The sequence below is a fragment of the Trachemys scripta genome, chromosome 2 (genome assembly GCF_013100865.1).
Source record: "Trachemys scripta elegans isolate TJP31775 chromosome 2, CAS_Tse_1.0, whole genome shotgun sequence".
Lineage (NCBI taxonomy): Eukaryota > Metazoa > Chordata > Testudines > Emydidae > Trachemys > Trachemys scripta.
In genome coordinates, this window is record NC_048299.1 from 131,669,459 (window position 1) to 131,682,621 (window position 13,163).

General features: G+C 43.9%; 1 protein-coding gene across 1 annotated transcript in view; it reads right to left on the reverse strand.

Annotated features, from left to right (window-relative positions):
* Positions 1-12,826, reverse strand: part of MARCHF11 (membrane associated ring-CH-type finger 11) — a 41,754-nt gene extending 28,928 nt beyond the window's left edge. Inside the window, 4 exon segments of the mRNA XM_034759517.1 lie at positions 10,549-10,704; positions 12,097-12,204; positions 12,207-12,255; positions 12,810-12,826. Coding sequence (XP_034615408.1) covers positions 10,549-10,704; positions 12,097-12,204; positions 12,207-12,255; positions 12,810-12,826 — 330 coding nt within the window.
* Between the last annotated feature and the right edge of the window lie 337 nt (positions 12,827-13,163).

Genomic DNA, 13,163 nt, shown 5'->3' on the forward strand with positions numbered 1-13,163 from the left:
GAAAGCTTATGCTCCCAATACTTCTGTTAGTCTCAAAGGTGCCACAGGACCCTCTGTTGCTTGAAATGAGTGGCATTCTCCAATCTGTTATAGCCACTTTGCACCATGGCCTTAAAATTGCCAAAGATAGCTGTTAAGGTCTTCTCTTGTGGTAGTCGAAATCTCAAAGAAAAGCTTAAAAGGTGTGCCAACTCTGACTTACCCCTTGTGCCTGACTTAGGAGGCGGGAAGTATGATTGAGCAGCACCATGCCAGTAGTGAAAGCTAGAGTAGCCTCCTGGCAGCTCTAGTTTCTGCTAGGGCTGGGCAGCTCAGAATCAGGGATTATAACTATCTCCCTGGGGCTGCTGCTCTCCTCTACAACTGAATACAGCTGGATTAGTGGACAATAATGGCCTACATGTATAAAGGTTCCCCCGCTTCCCTATTTCATTATAGATTATGTTTTTGCAGCCTGGTCTGAAAATGATCACACTCTGCCTAAGCCAACATTCTCCAAAAGGTTGTTCCAACTGATGGAGGTTCAGCTAATGAAAACTTGTTTCTAGTGCTCTCACTTCATCTTACCATGGGCTTTGTGAGCTGCTTTCCCCTAGAGGAGTCCAGGTATCTTAATGTATCAAAGAATTTGAAGAACAACTAGCTAAAGCCAAACTTTATTTTTGCTGTTAGTTTATGTACATCAGAAGCAGGATGCCTGCCAAACAGTCAATGGGGCCACTGGACAATCGAGGTGCTAAAGGAACACTCAAGGAAGACAAGGCTGTTGTGGAGAAGCTAAACTAATTCTCTGCATCAGTCTTCACTGCAGAGGATGCAAGGGAGATTCCCAAACCTGAGCCATTCTCTTTAAGAAATAAACCTGAGGAACTGTCCTAGACTGAGGTATAAGAGGAGGAGTTCTGAAGGAACTCTGGGGTGAATACCATCTGGTCCTAGTGACTTATTACTGTTAAATTTATCAGTTTAGCACGCTTACCCAGTTGGAACAATCAGCAGACTATTGACTATAAGAGGAAATGGCAGCACCACCACCAATGTTCTATAGAGGGCTTGGGCTGGTAGATGAGCCCTAAAGCAGCACCACAGCACATCTACTGGATCAGGCCCCACAGGTGGAGAACACCCTTCTTTGTGAATCCTGTCAGTGTTTAGCTGTGAGTTAGGTGTCAAGCTGCTTGGCAGTGTTAGGAATGAGGCACCTGCGTACATGTTCACCAGCAGAAATGTAGGAGCCAGGGGACTTTATCAGTGGAAACTTAGGTACCTAGGGAATTTAGGACCTATAGGGTTAACAGTGCTAAGCAGAGGTTTTGTGAATGCCCGTGGCACCTAAATGTTGGATGTAGGTACCTATAGGGTCCACTGCCATTTTGAATACAAGCTCCACACAGGAACCTCACAAATCTTTCACTTTTCCATCAAAGATGTAGCTCCAAGCCCTTAAAGAGTCAATAGCATCAAGTCATCTGCAGATGTACTGATAATGCTGGCACATATCTGAATGCCCCTTTTGCTACACTTACTGCTGCTTGGAGCACAATGAAGATTAATTCATTACTTTAGTATTTTCTATTTGTAAATTATATTTGTACATGGATACTGTAGAACACTAAGTCACTTTTGAGGATGAGTCATATATACCAAGTACATCAACAGAACTAAATGTGTGCTTAAGTGCTCTCTTGGCCAGAGACCTAAACCCTTGTAACAAGTTAAGAGCCATGCACACCTATAATTATATATTATATAAATGTCAGTCATGTGGACATGATCCAGCTCCCATTGAAGTCAATGGGAGCCTTTCCACTACTTTCTGTGTGAATTGGATAGAACCCTTATACACAACTATGGTATGATAAAGAAGATGAATTGGAAAATGAATTATATGATCATAATGGACAGAGGAAACTAACAAATGAAACTGCTGCACATCAGTTTGACAAATCTAGAAAAATAACCTTTATAGTTTTACTATATTACTAAAAGTCTAAACAAGAAAAAAATGATTTTACATGCCAATTGGATATCAATATTCTCAAGACTGGATGAATCACTTGGGTTACTTTGTCAGCTGGGTATCCTCATTTAAGGTGGCTTCTGTTTCATCTCTTTGCTATTAAAATGATCCATAACATGAACTTTGAAGCAGAATAGTCTACCATCTTTAAAATCTGATCTAAATTCTTCATAACAAATATTTTAGGATTCCAAGCAGATCTGTGATAAGGACTATATTTTGGGAAGAGATTAATAACTTAGGGGCAAATTGTGATTCTTCAGTTGCAGGAGCTGGTAGTGAGGCATGCTACCACCTGATTTCAGAGGGACTGTGGCTGCCCTGAAAAGGGTAGTATATGCTCAGTTTTGTTGGTCTATGTGAAAGAGGTGCTTCCTGCCCACTTTTGGAATCTAGTGCTGCTGGAGGCATTAAGACTCCCATGGTTCCCTACCCTGAGCACAAGGATTATGATTGTATCTACCCATGCAAGAAGGACATAAGGAGAGGAAAACCTTGTGTCCTCTACTCACTTAGCACAACTGAACAGGTACCATCTAACTCTTAACATTTTAGCATTCTGAAAGCATAAAAACACATGAAATTAAGTGCCTCTTCCCAAGTTTCATTTGTAGCAAGTTGATATTGTACCTAATTCCTGCTCTTTTTTTACCATTTTGGTAAGGGCCCCTATTAAACTACTAGGACCAAATTCTGCCCCCAGAACTGTAGCAGTATATCTGTGTGTAACACTTTAAAGTCAGTGTAGCTGCATATGTATATTTGAAAGAAGAACTTTTACCTCAGTGTAATATTCCAGACTATTAGCTCATTTAATTTTTGAGTAATTTCTTAACTTTTCTGTGCCTCAGTTCACCTGTATGTTAAATGGATATATTAATACTTGCTTGTTCCTCAGAAGTGTTTGGAGGATTATTGGTTTGCTCTGAAATCATAGGATAAAAGGCATCAATATAAGTGAACTATTATTGAAACAATGAAAATTTCCTTTGTTGCAAACTGCAGCAGTAATATTGACTTTGGTTGTGACTGATCTACCCTTGATAACACTCTCTGAAAGATGGCAGGTATGGGATGAGAGGTCATGGAGATGACTGAAAGAATTGTTATATTCTGGGTAACTTTCTTTTAAAAGTGACTTGCAAAGCTAAACTGGAAACTGACTAAAGGAACAGATCATTGTTGCTCAGGTAGGTCACATTCTTGGCAAAACAATGAGAAGGCACTGAACTTGACTTTCTAAAGGAAGTCAGTCATGGCAAGGTTACTGTATATGAATCTGTGGAAAGATCACTAACAGGGTTCATGTCAGTCCAGAATGCCCAACTACTGGGGAAGGTCAACTGTACTACTGAGTTCGAATCTGGATGCCTCTCTATACACATGAAGAAACTATTGTGGAGAAATCATAAGTACAGAAAAAGCCAGGTGGTCTCTTTCTTCTCTCCTCCCCGCTCTCTCTCCCTCCCCCCTCTCCCCCCGCCCAAAGGGAAAAACTTAGTGCTATCTGAATTGCTTGATAAACATTCAGCCAAATGCAAAGTTATACATCTAGGAACAAGGAATGCAGGCCATAACCACAGAATGTGTGACTGTATACTGGAAAGCAGTGACTCTGAAAAGGATTTAGGGGTCACAGTGGACAAGCAACTGAATATAAGCTCCCATTGTGATTCTGTGGCAAAAAGGGCTAATATGCTCCTTAGATGTGAGGAGGAATAGGGAGGTGGTTTTTACCTCTGTATACGGCACTGGTAAGAGCAGTACTGGAATACTGTGTCTAATTTTTTAAGTGTGCTAAAAAACTGAAGTGCAGAAAACAGCCAAAAAAGATTCAAGGATTAATACAATGCCTTACAATGTGAGACTTAGGCATGTCTGCACTGCAACTGGGAGATGTGACTGCAGAATGTGTAGACATATTTGAGCTAGCTAGATTAAATAGCAGTGATGCCACAGCAGCATGGGTGACAGCCACTCAAGTATGTACCCAAGGTCTTAAGCAGGTGAGACTAGCCCAGGCAGCCACCTGTGCTGCTGTGGCTTCACTGCTATTGTTATGTGAGCTAACTTTGATCTCACAAGATCAAATCTACTAAGGTGCATCTAAAAGTGCTGCAGCCATATCTGCTGACTGCAGCTTAGACACACCCTTAAAGAGTTCTATCAATTTAACTAATCAAAATGATTGAGAGGTGACTGTTCACAATGTATAAGTATCATGTGGAGAAAATGCTGGGTACTAAAGGGCTCCATAGTTTCATAGGGAAAGCATGACAAGAACCAATGGATGGAAGCTGAAACCAGACGAAGCCAAATTAGACACAAATTGAAATAGTGAGGGTGATTACCCATTGGAACAAACTATCAAGAGAAGTGGTGGAGTCTCCATCTTTTGATGTCTTCAAATAAAGACTGGATGCCTTTCTGGAAGACATGCTTTAGACAAACACATGCTGTGCTTTTAGTCAGACAAGCTAGTGGACTCCCCTCAACCATTGTGTTGAACATAAAACAGCCATACTGGGTCAGACCAAAGGTCTGTCTAGCTCAGTATCCTGTCTTCCGACAGCGGCCAATGCCAGGTGCCTCAAAGGAAATGAATAGAACAGGTAATCGTAAAGTGATCCATGCACTTAGCCGTCCATATGAGATGATGTGGTGAGGGCCACAAAGATGTCCTGGCTCCACTTGCCGCAGTGATCCCATGCCATCTCCTGATCTCCCTCATGACCTCTCATCCCCTCCCTTACTCTTCTCTTTAATTTCTTACTCTCCTCTGGCTCTCTCCTCTCACAACACAAGCATGTTTAGGCTTCCTCATCTTAAAAACGCCCTAACCTTGACCCATTTGCCTCTTCAACTACCATCCCTTCTCCCTTTCATCTCTAAGATCACTGAGCGTACTGTTTACAGTCACTGTCTAGAGTTCCTCTTCTCCAATTTCATTTTAGACCCAGTTGTGCTGGAACTAAGGGTGCTGGGGATGATGATGCTGCACCCCCTGGCTTGAAGTAGTAATAACAAACACCAAATATGTGTTTCCATCAGCAGCACCCCTTGCCTCTCCAATCTTGCTTCTGCCCCTTGCACTCCATTCCCTTGCTCTCTACAAAGTCTCTGACTTCTTCCTAACCAAAGTTCAGAATCAGTACTCTAGTCTCCTCCTCCTTGTCCTGTCAGCCCTTTTCAACATTGTCAACCATATTCTTATTGAAATCTTGCCCACTTTTGGCTTCCATGTTTGTCCTTTTTCCATGTTCTCCTCCTACTTATTTAATCTCTTCTTCTGCCTGTCCTTTGGAGAATTCCCTGCCCACCAATTTTTTTGTGAGGGGTTCCACAGGGCTCTGTCCTAGGTCTCCTGCTGCTCTCCCTCTACAGCTTGTCTCTGGTAATTACATCTGCGGACAACTACCATCCCTATACTGACCGCTCACAATCTACCTTTCTACTCCAGCTCTATTGTCTTCTATCTGAACTAAAATGTTGGCATGTCTCTCTGACATCACCTCATGGATGTCTAATCATCAGCTCAAGCTCAACATGGCTAAAACAGAGTACTTAATCTCTCTCTCTCTCTCTCTCTCTCTCCTTCCCCCACCCCTCCACTCCCACCAACCTGCTTTGAATATCACCATCATCCTGCCTGTCACTCAGACATGTAATCTTGGAATCATCTTCAACTCAGACCTATCTTTATGGCCTCACATTCAGGCTATGTCTAAAATATCTTGCTGGATCTTTCTGCATAACATTTAAGATGTTTTCCTCAACTTAACATTAAATCAGTTTCTAAATTAATTCATCACTAGGATTCCTCTTTCTTGAAAACTAACAAATTACAATGTTAACTGACTAATATTTCTTGCATTTCCATCCACAAATGATGATTCTATGATCATATATAACAGTTTAAAATATAAAACATTTTAGAAAAAGTAGTCTATTCTCTTTTATAGCCCCAAAGCAACATACGAACTAGGGGAAGATAGGCATTCCTCCATCTAATTGCCTGCAGGGCCCAATCCAGTAAGTATGATCAGGACTTGCCTATCAGATCAGGCCCCTATAGAGAAGCTTACACAAAATGCAAGGGAGGAGACCCTCCCTCATAATGTTTAGCCCAGTGGTTAGGGCACTCACCTGACATGTGGTAGATGCCCAGTTCAAGTTTCCCCTCTACCTGACTGGGAAGAAGGGATTTAAACTGATACCCACTGCTTCTCAGGTAGGTGCTCTAGCCTCTGCGCTATGGGATATTCTAATGTGAGGCTCCCTTAATCTCTCCTATTGAAGCTGTTCCACTCTGGATAATTTTAAAAACGTCATTGGAGCAGGAGGACTAGATCCTGGGTCTCCCACATGCATGCTATAACCACCAGGCTACAGAGTCATTCTCACACATTTATCAACACCCCCGTTCCACTGGATAAAAATGAAAGAATCATTGGACCAGAGACAAAGCAAGCATCAGAACTGGGACAAATTTTTTCCTGCTGTAAAAAGGAGCAATTCCACTGACTTTAACATTTACTATTAGAGTTATGCTTGTTTACATCTGGATCACTGAAAGGACAGGATACCGGGGGGAAAATGCACAACTTGCATCTCTCCAATTAATTTGTAATCTACATCGCCCACTGCCAGCAAACCAATTGGCTAATCTTAAAAGTAAATATGAATTTTCTCAGTTTGTAATTATGCTTTCGTGCCTAATCGTATCAAGATGTTACATATTTTCAGGAGTGGCCCCTTGATGTTAGTTATCTGACATGTGGTTAGATGTGCACCATGACAAAATATACTGAAAAAGAGGTTACCAACATAAATGTTCCCTGAATCTACTGCCTCCATAGAGGCCCACTTTGAGATTGCATGCCATAAAACAACAGAAATCATACAAAGCAGTTGAATGCTAGGAGAAATGTTCACATGGCTGGTTGTTCCAACATTCTGGAACTAAGGGTTACAAAAAACCCAACTCCTAATTTTTCCTCTCTAATTCTGGGCACATCCTGTAAATCTCTGAAGTAGAAGGGGAAAGGGAGGACTGGTGTGGCTCTGCAGAGGCAATACATTTGAGAACAAAAGTTATGTGGGTAAATAAGCCATCTTTCTCTTTCATGACTCTATCTACTCAGATCCCATCTGCGAGAGATTAGATATTAGTGACACTTCTCAGGAGATGGGTTGAGGAATAGTGCTAATTGAAGAATGACTAAAATACGGCTCTCCCAAATGAAGTATCTCATCTGAACTAGACTCAATACTGAAAATAACATTTTGTTAAGGTATTAATCAAATTTAATCTTTCCAGATTTCAACAATCAGCACATGACTAAGAATACTCTGGAGAATATTCTACCTCTTTGGTAAGAGAGCATTGGTTCCTGGTTGTACAGGAACTTCAAGGAGTGTTTAGCCTGTCTGAAATATGGCATATGATGCACTTGAATCATCTCTGGACTGAAATGAATTGGGTCTTAGCTTTTCACCAAAAGCCACAAATTACCTTAAAGGGCTTTTTCCGGTCAAGAAAATGACCAGTCTTTTCCTTTTTCATCTGGCTGATGTAAATGTAAGTGCAACAACTATAATTTTACATTTAGATTATTAAGCCAGATAATTGCATCTGAAATAGCAAGAGTATTGCTGTGATGCCTCCTTCATATTTGTGAATCAGGCATTGAGTTGTTATATTTTCCATGGTCTGTTCTTGGTAACCACAGTCACACACTGGAGAGTCTTTAATTTTCCATTTCTGCAGCAAGTATCTGCATCTGTCATGGGTTGTGTAGATATGGTTTAGACTTGCCCAGGAGCCCCTCTTAACAACAAAAGTGTGGAACCAAACTTAAATGAATTATAAGGCTTAGTAAAATCCTGGTTTTAAAAAAACTTGCCTGATTTTAATGAAAGTCCAAGACCGGCATAGTCAAGAATTTGAGATGTGATGTTAGGACTACTATATCATTGTGAATATTTGCACAAGGAGGATTTGCTATCAAAAACTGTGGTTCTGAAACTCTTCTGGTAGGTACTATAGCCACTTGCGAAGGAAACTTCACTGATTGATGCCAGAAGAAACAGGTACTAAGAGTCACAAAAGGAGCTTTCATAAGCCCTATGAGAACCAAGTGTTTAGCCATATTAATATGTAAGCTATAATATGAAAATAAATTGTCATAGAATCTTTAAAATAACCATTTTCTAAAGGATTGAGATTGAACTCATTTGCACAAACAAAGGGAAGACCAACAAACCTGACTCCACCAATGACAAAAAAAAAAACAGTAAAATAATTGAGGAGACAAAAGACTGGAATTCTCTCGTTAGGCTCTCCAAATGTTTAAACTGTTTTCACTTAGACATCCACCTTTGTAGCAATTGTTCATCAAAAGGTTATTACATAATCTCTGGTGATCAAATTAGTATCCCCATTGAAACTGAGGTATTTTCTGGGCTTCTGCTTCCCAGATATATGGATGTATGTATCCTGAAGTTTGTTGGTCTTGAGCAATCCTGAGAATTTAAAAGCAGGGACTATACTGCCCAGTGGTACAGAAAAGCTGTGGCACTCACACCAATTATATTTAATGAAGAGATCAGACCTCATCACTTAAGAGCATAAAGAAAAGGCTCCATGGAGAAAAATGGAAAGGGGACTGGGTATTGACATGAGCCTAAACTGAAGGTCATGCCACCATTCAATAAATCCAGGACACATTGCTCCAAAGGGATCCTGCCATGCTTGTAAAAATGTACCTAATCTGGAATTGACTCTGGCTCCTCTGGCAAAACTACAGCTTTGCTGTACCTACAGAAAATGCCAATTCAACCAAGACAGTCTAGGTCTCTGGTAACCTCTGAAGTTTGTTTTTACTGACTGATCAGATAAAGAATCATGCTTGATGTGGAAATATTGGCCTCACTGATATCAGAAAGACTGACCCAACCTCAGTGACCTAGCAGTTAATCTGATCACAGAATTTGATCATAGCAGTTAATCTGATCACAGATCATAACCAAGAATACCTCCAACAGAAGAAAGTCCTAGATAAGGACCTACTCACCAAGTCTAATAGGTATTTAGAGACCCTCTGCCTTTCCCAACAGGAACACAGCTTGGGAAACCGCATCATGTGTTGTGCAACCAGCTGGCAAATGTGCCCCAGAAATTTTAGTACCAGAAGGATAACCACTAGAATCCATGCCTTTATCCTCTGGAGCCTTCCTCAAATTCATGTCCCTGTTGGGTTTGAGAAGAGGCAAAGCCAGGTCCCCCAACACCCTTTAGATCTGAAGTATGGAGAAGTTTGGGAGAATTTCCTGTGTAGAACCTGAAAGAATAGGCCTGAAGACACAGCTGTTTGTGAAGGCACCTAGTATATGGACAAAGGATCAGAATGCCTTCAACCTAAGGAGGCCCTTTCACCTTCAGACTCCTAGGATCTGACAGAATTTAAGCACCTTGGATCCATGGAAAGCCCATCACCCTCAGACTTGCAGGATCAAGGAAATGATCTGAGTGCCTTGGATCTGAGGAGGTTCGATCAACCCTGGACTCATGGGATCCAACAAATTATACAAATATCTTAGATTGGTCTCAGGCACACACTACTCCAATTTATAGGGCTCATAGTGCTTTTAAACCATTCTGTCAGTGCAAAGGGGCCATTAAGCTGGTCTAAGTAAGGGTTTTCTCAGGAGGGCTGGCTCTGTGCTATTCTACTTTGAAGCTCCTTGGTGTGGTCATGAAAAAGAAGGCTTGGCCAAAGTGGTACTGCATGCTTCAGCTTCTGGAACAGTTATTGGGGGACTGCTGCATTTATATACTCTTATGCTGCTGTAGGTTGTAGCAGGGGTTGAAGTGGCCCATAGCTGACTGCAGAACTGGGAAACTGAAAAAGCAGCATCAAGCCACCTTTTGTCCCTCACCTCAATCTTTCAGAATGTGGCTAAGCACCAAAATAGGACCCAAAGGATAAGATTGGCTTAGATCCAAGGAGGCCTTATCACTTTTGACTCCATAGTGGTAGGGCATACATGGAACCAATCTTTGAGTCTTTACCAGATCCAGAGAACTAATGCATATTACTGGATGACTGTTTAACCCTAACACTTCCTGCATGTTGTTGAAGAAGATGCATCCAGGGTGCACCCTGAGTCCTTAGAGGACCTGGCTGCTCTGCTTACAAGCAAGGGATCCAAACAGCTCTTGTTGGGATAGAGGCAAGAACTTCTTCTGTAAGTAGTCTTAAGGCAGAAGAGCCTCCCCCTACCAAATGACTGGATCCTACTCTGGTGTGTACTCTTCCCCAATGACTAAGCACTTTGAAATGGGGTCCAGTGCCTCACAGCAGGGCATGGAATCTCACAGAGGTGATCTGCTGAGACAATGTCAAGGAGGAGAATAAATCAATATTTTATAAAATCTGCCTGTGTGCCATAAATTAACATTAGCAAGTCTCTGAAATATAGAAACTAAGTAACAGTTTTGATCTGTAAGTATGTAAAAATGTTACCTGGCAAGGTTTTTTCATTTTAATTGCTATAACATGGTATCTGTAACAGCAGAGTTCACAGGTCCATGACCCTCTTTCACTGATCCACTTTAAGAGGCACAATTGATGTGTGTACCGTACCGACCCATCACATCGGCAAGGATTTAACAATTCACCCTGAAACAAGACAAAAATAAATGTCAGAGGGATTTATTTTGTTTTCTTACACAATATTTCATGTTATCTGTTCTGGAACAATGAGTTTGTTTTAGTCTCTATCCTACACTTTTATATTTTTGGCTAAAATAAAACTCAAAAGTTAGAGCTCTTTTAAAGATATCATTATCTCCAACTTAAATATTCTACCACATTACAAACAACAGGTAACTCACTGCATGTGTAATTATTATGCCAATGGTCACATTATGATCTCTTTCGAGTAACTTTAGATGGATGGTTAGATGTATTTTCTCTGCAGTAATTCTTAATCATGGATAAGAAAGAAATGTATGACATCATAGTGAACTGCATGCTTACAGTAGCATTTGTACTGTTAAGATTCCTGACTGTCAGCAATTACACCATTAAAATTCTCTACAAAATGAACATTTTAAAAAAATAATCTAAATATGTTTTTCCCATCAGAATTACATCTTGTAACAAATACATGGATGACTGTGTGCTTGGTTGAAGCTTTCTTATTTCTGTGATGCTACTTCAAAAATGTAATAGGCTACCTCTCATACTAACAATCGCCCTCACCTATGTTCTAAAATAAAACACAAAGCTAGTAGACTCATATATTAAAATCTAACTGGACACTACAAATAATAGCATTCTTTTTTTCCATTTCCTTCCTTTTTAAGAGAAAATAAACCAAATCCCCCTATTTATGTCATAATGGCCCAGAGAGGGAGCTGGCTGACTAAGCTGACAGCTATAGAGTGAAATGCTAGTGGAAGTGTCCGGCTCCGATACTGTGATAATGACCAATCATGAAATCTTTCCCTAGGTTTTCTTCATAAAACTATTGGGAATGGTTGGTTAAAATGTAGAAGACAAGAAGCCTGGAGAATGGGATTTTGCTCTTGAAGTCTTTGAGGGGAGAGGCTGCATCCCAAGCAAATAGACCAATAATTTCCCTGCCTTTCTAGATTTGCAGCGGAGGCTGGCAAAGCTCTTCACAGAGGCTTGTCGCGACCCCCCGCTCTTGTGCCCATTGCACAGGCCCGCGATTGCATTTGCCCCCAGCTGTCGCTGAGCTGAGTTACGAGCCAACCCAGGGCGGCCTCACGGAACTGAACCTGCTCGACTCGGCCACTTCGGGGCTCGGTTTCCTGCCATTGGCGGCGAAAGTCGAAGCGCGGGGTCCGGCCCGGAGCCCTGTCCAGGGTGCTGACCGCGGCGGGCTGGGACCAGCAGCCTCCAGCAACCTGCCCCGGACCGCGTGCGCCAGAGAGCGGCAGGCGGCGCAGGTGCGGTGCGTGTCTGGCCGGCCGGGCTAGGTCTGTCTGTCTGTCTGGCCGGGGGTGCGGGGGAGGGGGGTCCGTCTGGCCGGCCGGCTCTCACCTGCTCGGCGCCCTGGAAGCAGATCTTGCAGATGGGGCCGGCGCCGCCGGGGTTGCTGTCGCTGCCGCTATCGCTGCCGCACACGGAGCGGGTCTCGGGTTTGTCGCCGCCCACGGCCCCCGCCTCCCCCCGGGCTCTCTCCGAGCCGCCCCTTCTCCCCTCGGAGGGGCCCGGGGGGGTCCCGCCGGAGCCGCTGCTCTGCCCCGCCCCGGGGGGGTCGTCGGCCGCCGGCTTCTCCTGGGGCTGCAGCCGCCGCAGCCCCGCGCTCTCCTCCGCGACCGGTAGCTCCAGAGGGGCGGCGGCGGCGGCGGCGGGGTCTCGCTGCGGCTCCCCGGGGCCGGGGATGCTGCTCGCCCCGCCGCAGCTCATCCCCCCGCCCGCCCGGCACAGCCGCTGGCCCGAGCCGGAGCCGGGGGCGGGGACCCCGCTCTGCGCCCTCAGCAGCCGGGAAGGTGACCGGGGCGGAGGCGGCGGGTCCGGGACGGGGGGAGGGGGCGGGTCCCGCTGTCAGGGCGGCTCGCGCCGGTCCGGCTCCAGACGCAAACAGCCGCCTCCGAACGGAGAGAGCAAGAGACCGTTACACGGCGCGAGCCGGGCGGGGCAGCGAGCGCGAGACAGTCACTGCAGCCGCCACGCGGCACAGACACCGAGACGCCTCCCCCCGCCCCCGCCCTCACTGCCGGGGGTTGTCACCCCTGTGCCCCCTCCCCCACCGGGGCACTGTCACCATCGCGTAGCAGGGACACAGTCAACCCCCCACACACCAGGGCAGCCACCTCTGAGTGATCCTGAGCCCACNTAAAGCACCCAGCATAATGAGGCCCTCTGCTTGATTGGAGATTGCTGGGTAGAGTAACACAAATACATAGCAACAATGGCTAAAGTTATCATTAACTCCTCTTTAAATTGAGTAGATGTAATGTTGATGGAGTCACTTTAAAACCATAAAAAGAACAGGAGTACTTGTGGCACCTTAGAGACTAACAAATTTATTAGAGCATAAGCTTTCGTGGGCTACAGCCCACTTCTTCGGCGAAGTGGGCTGTAGCCCACGAAAGCTTATGCTC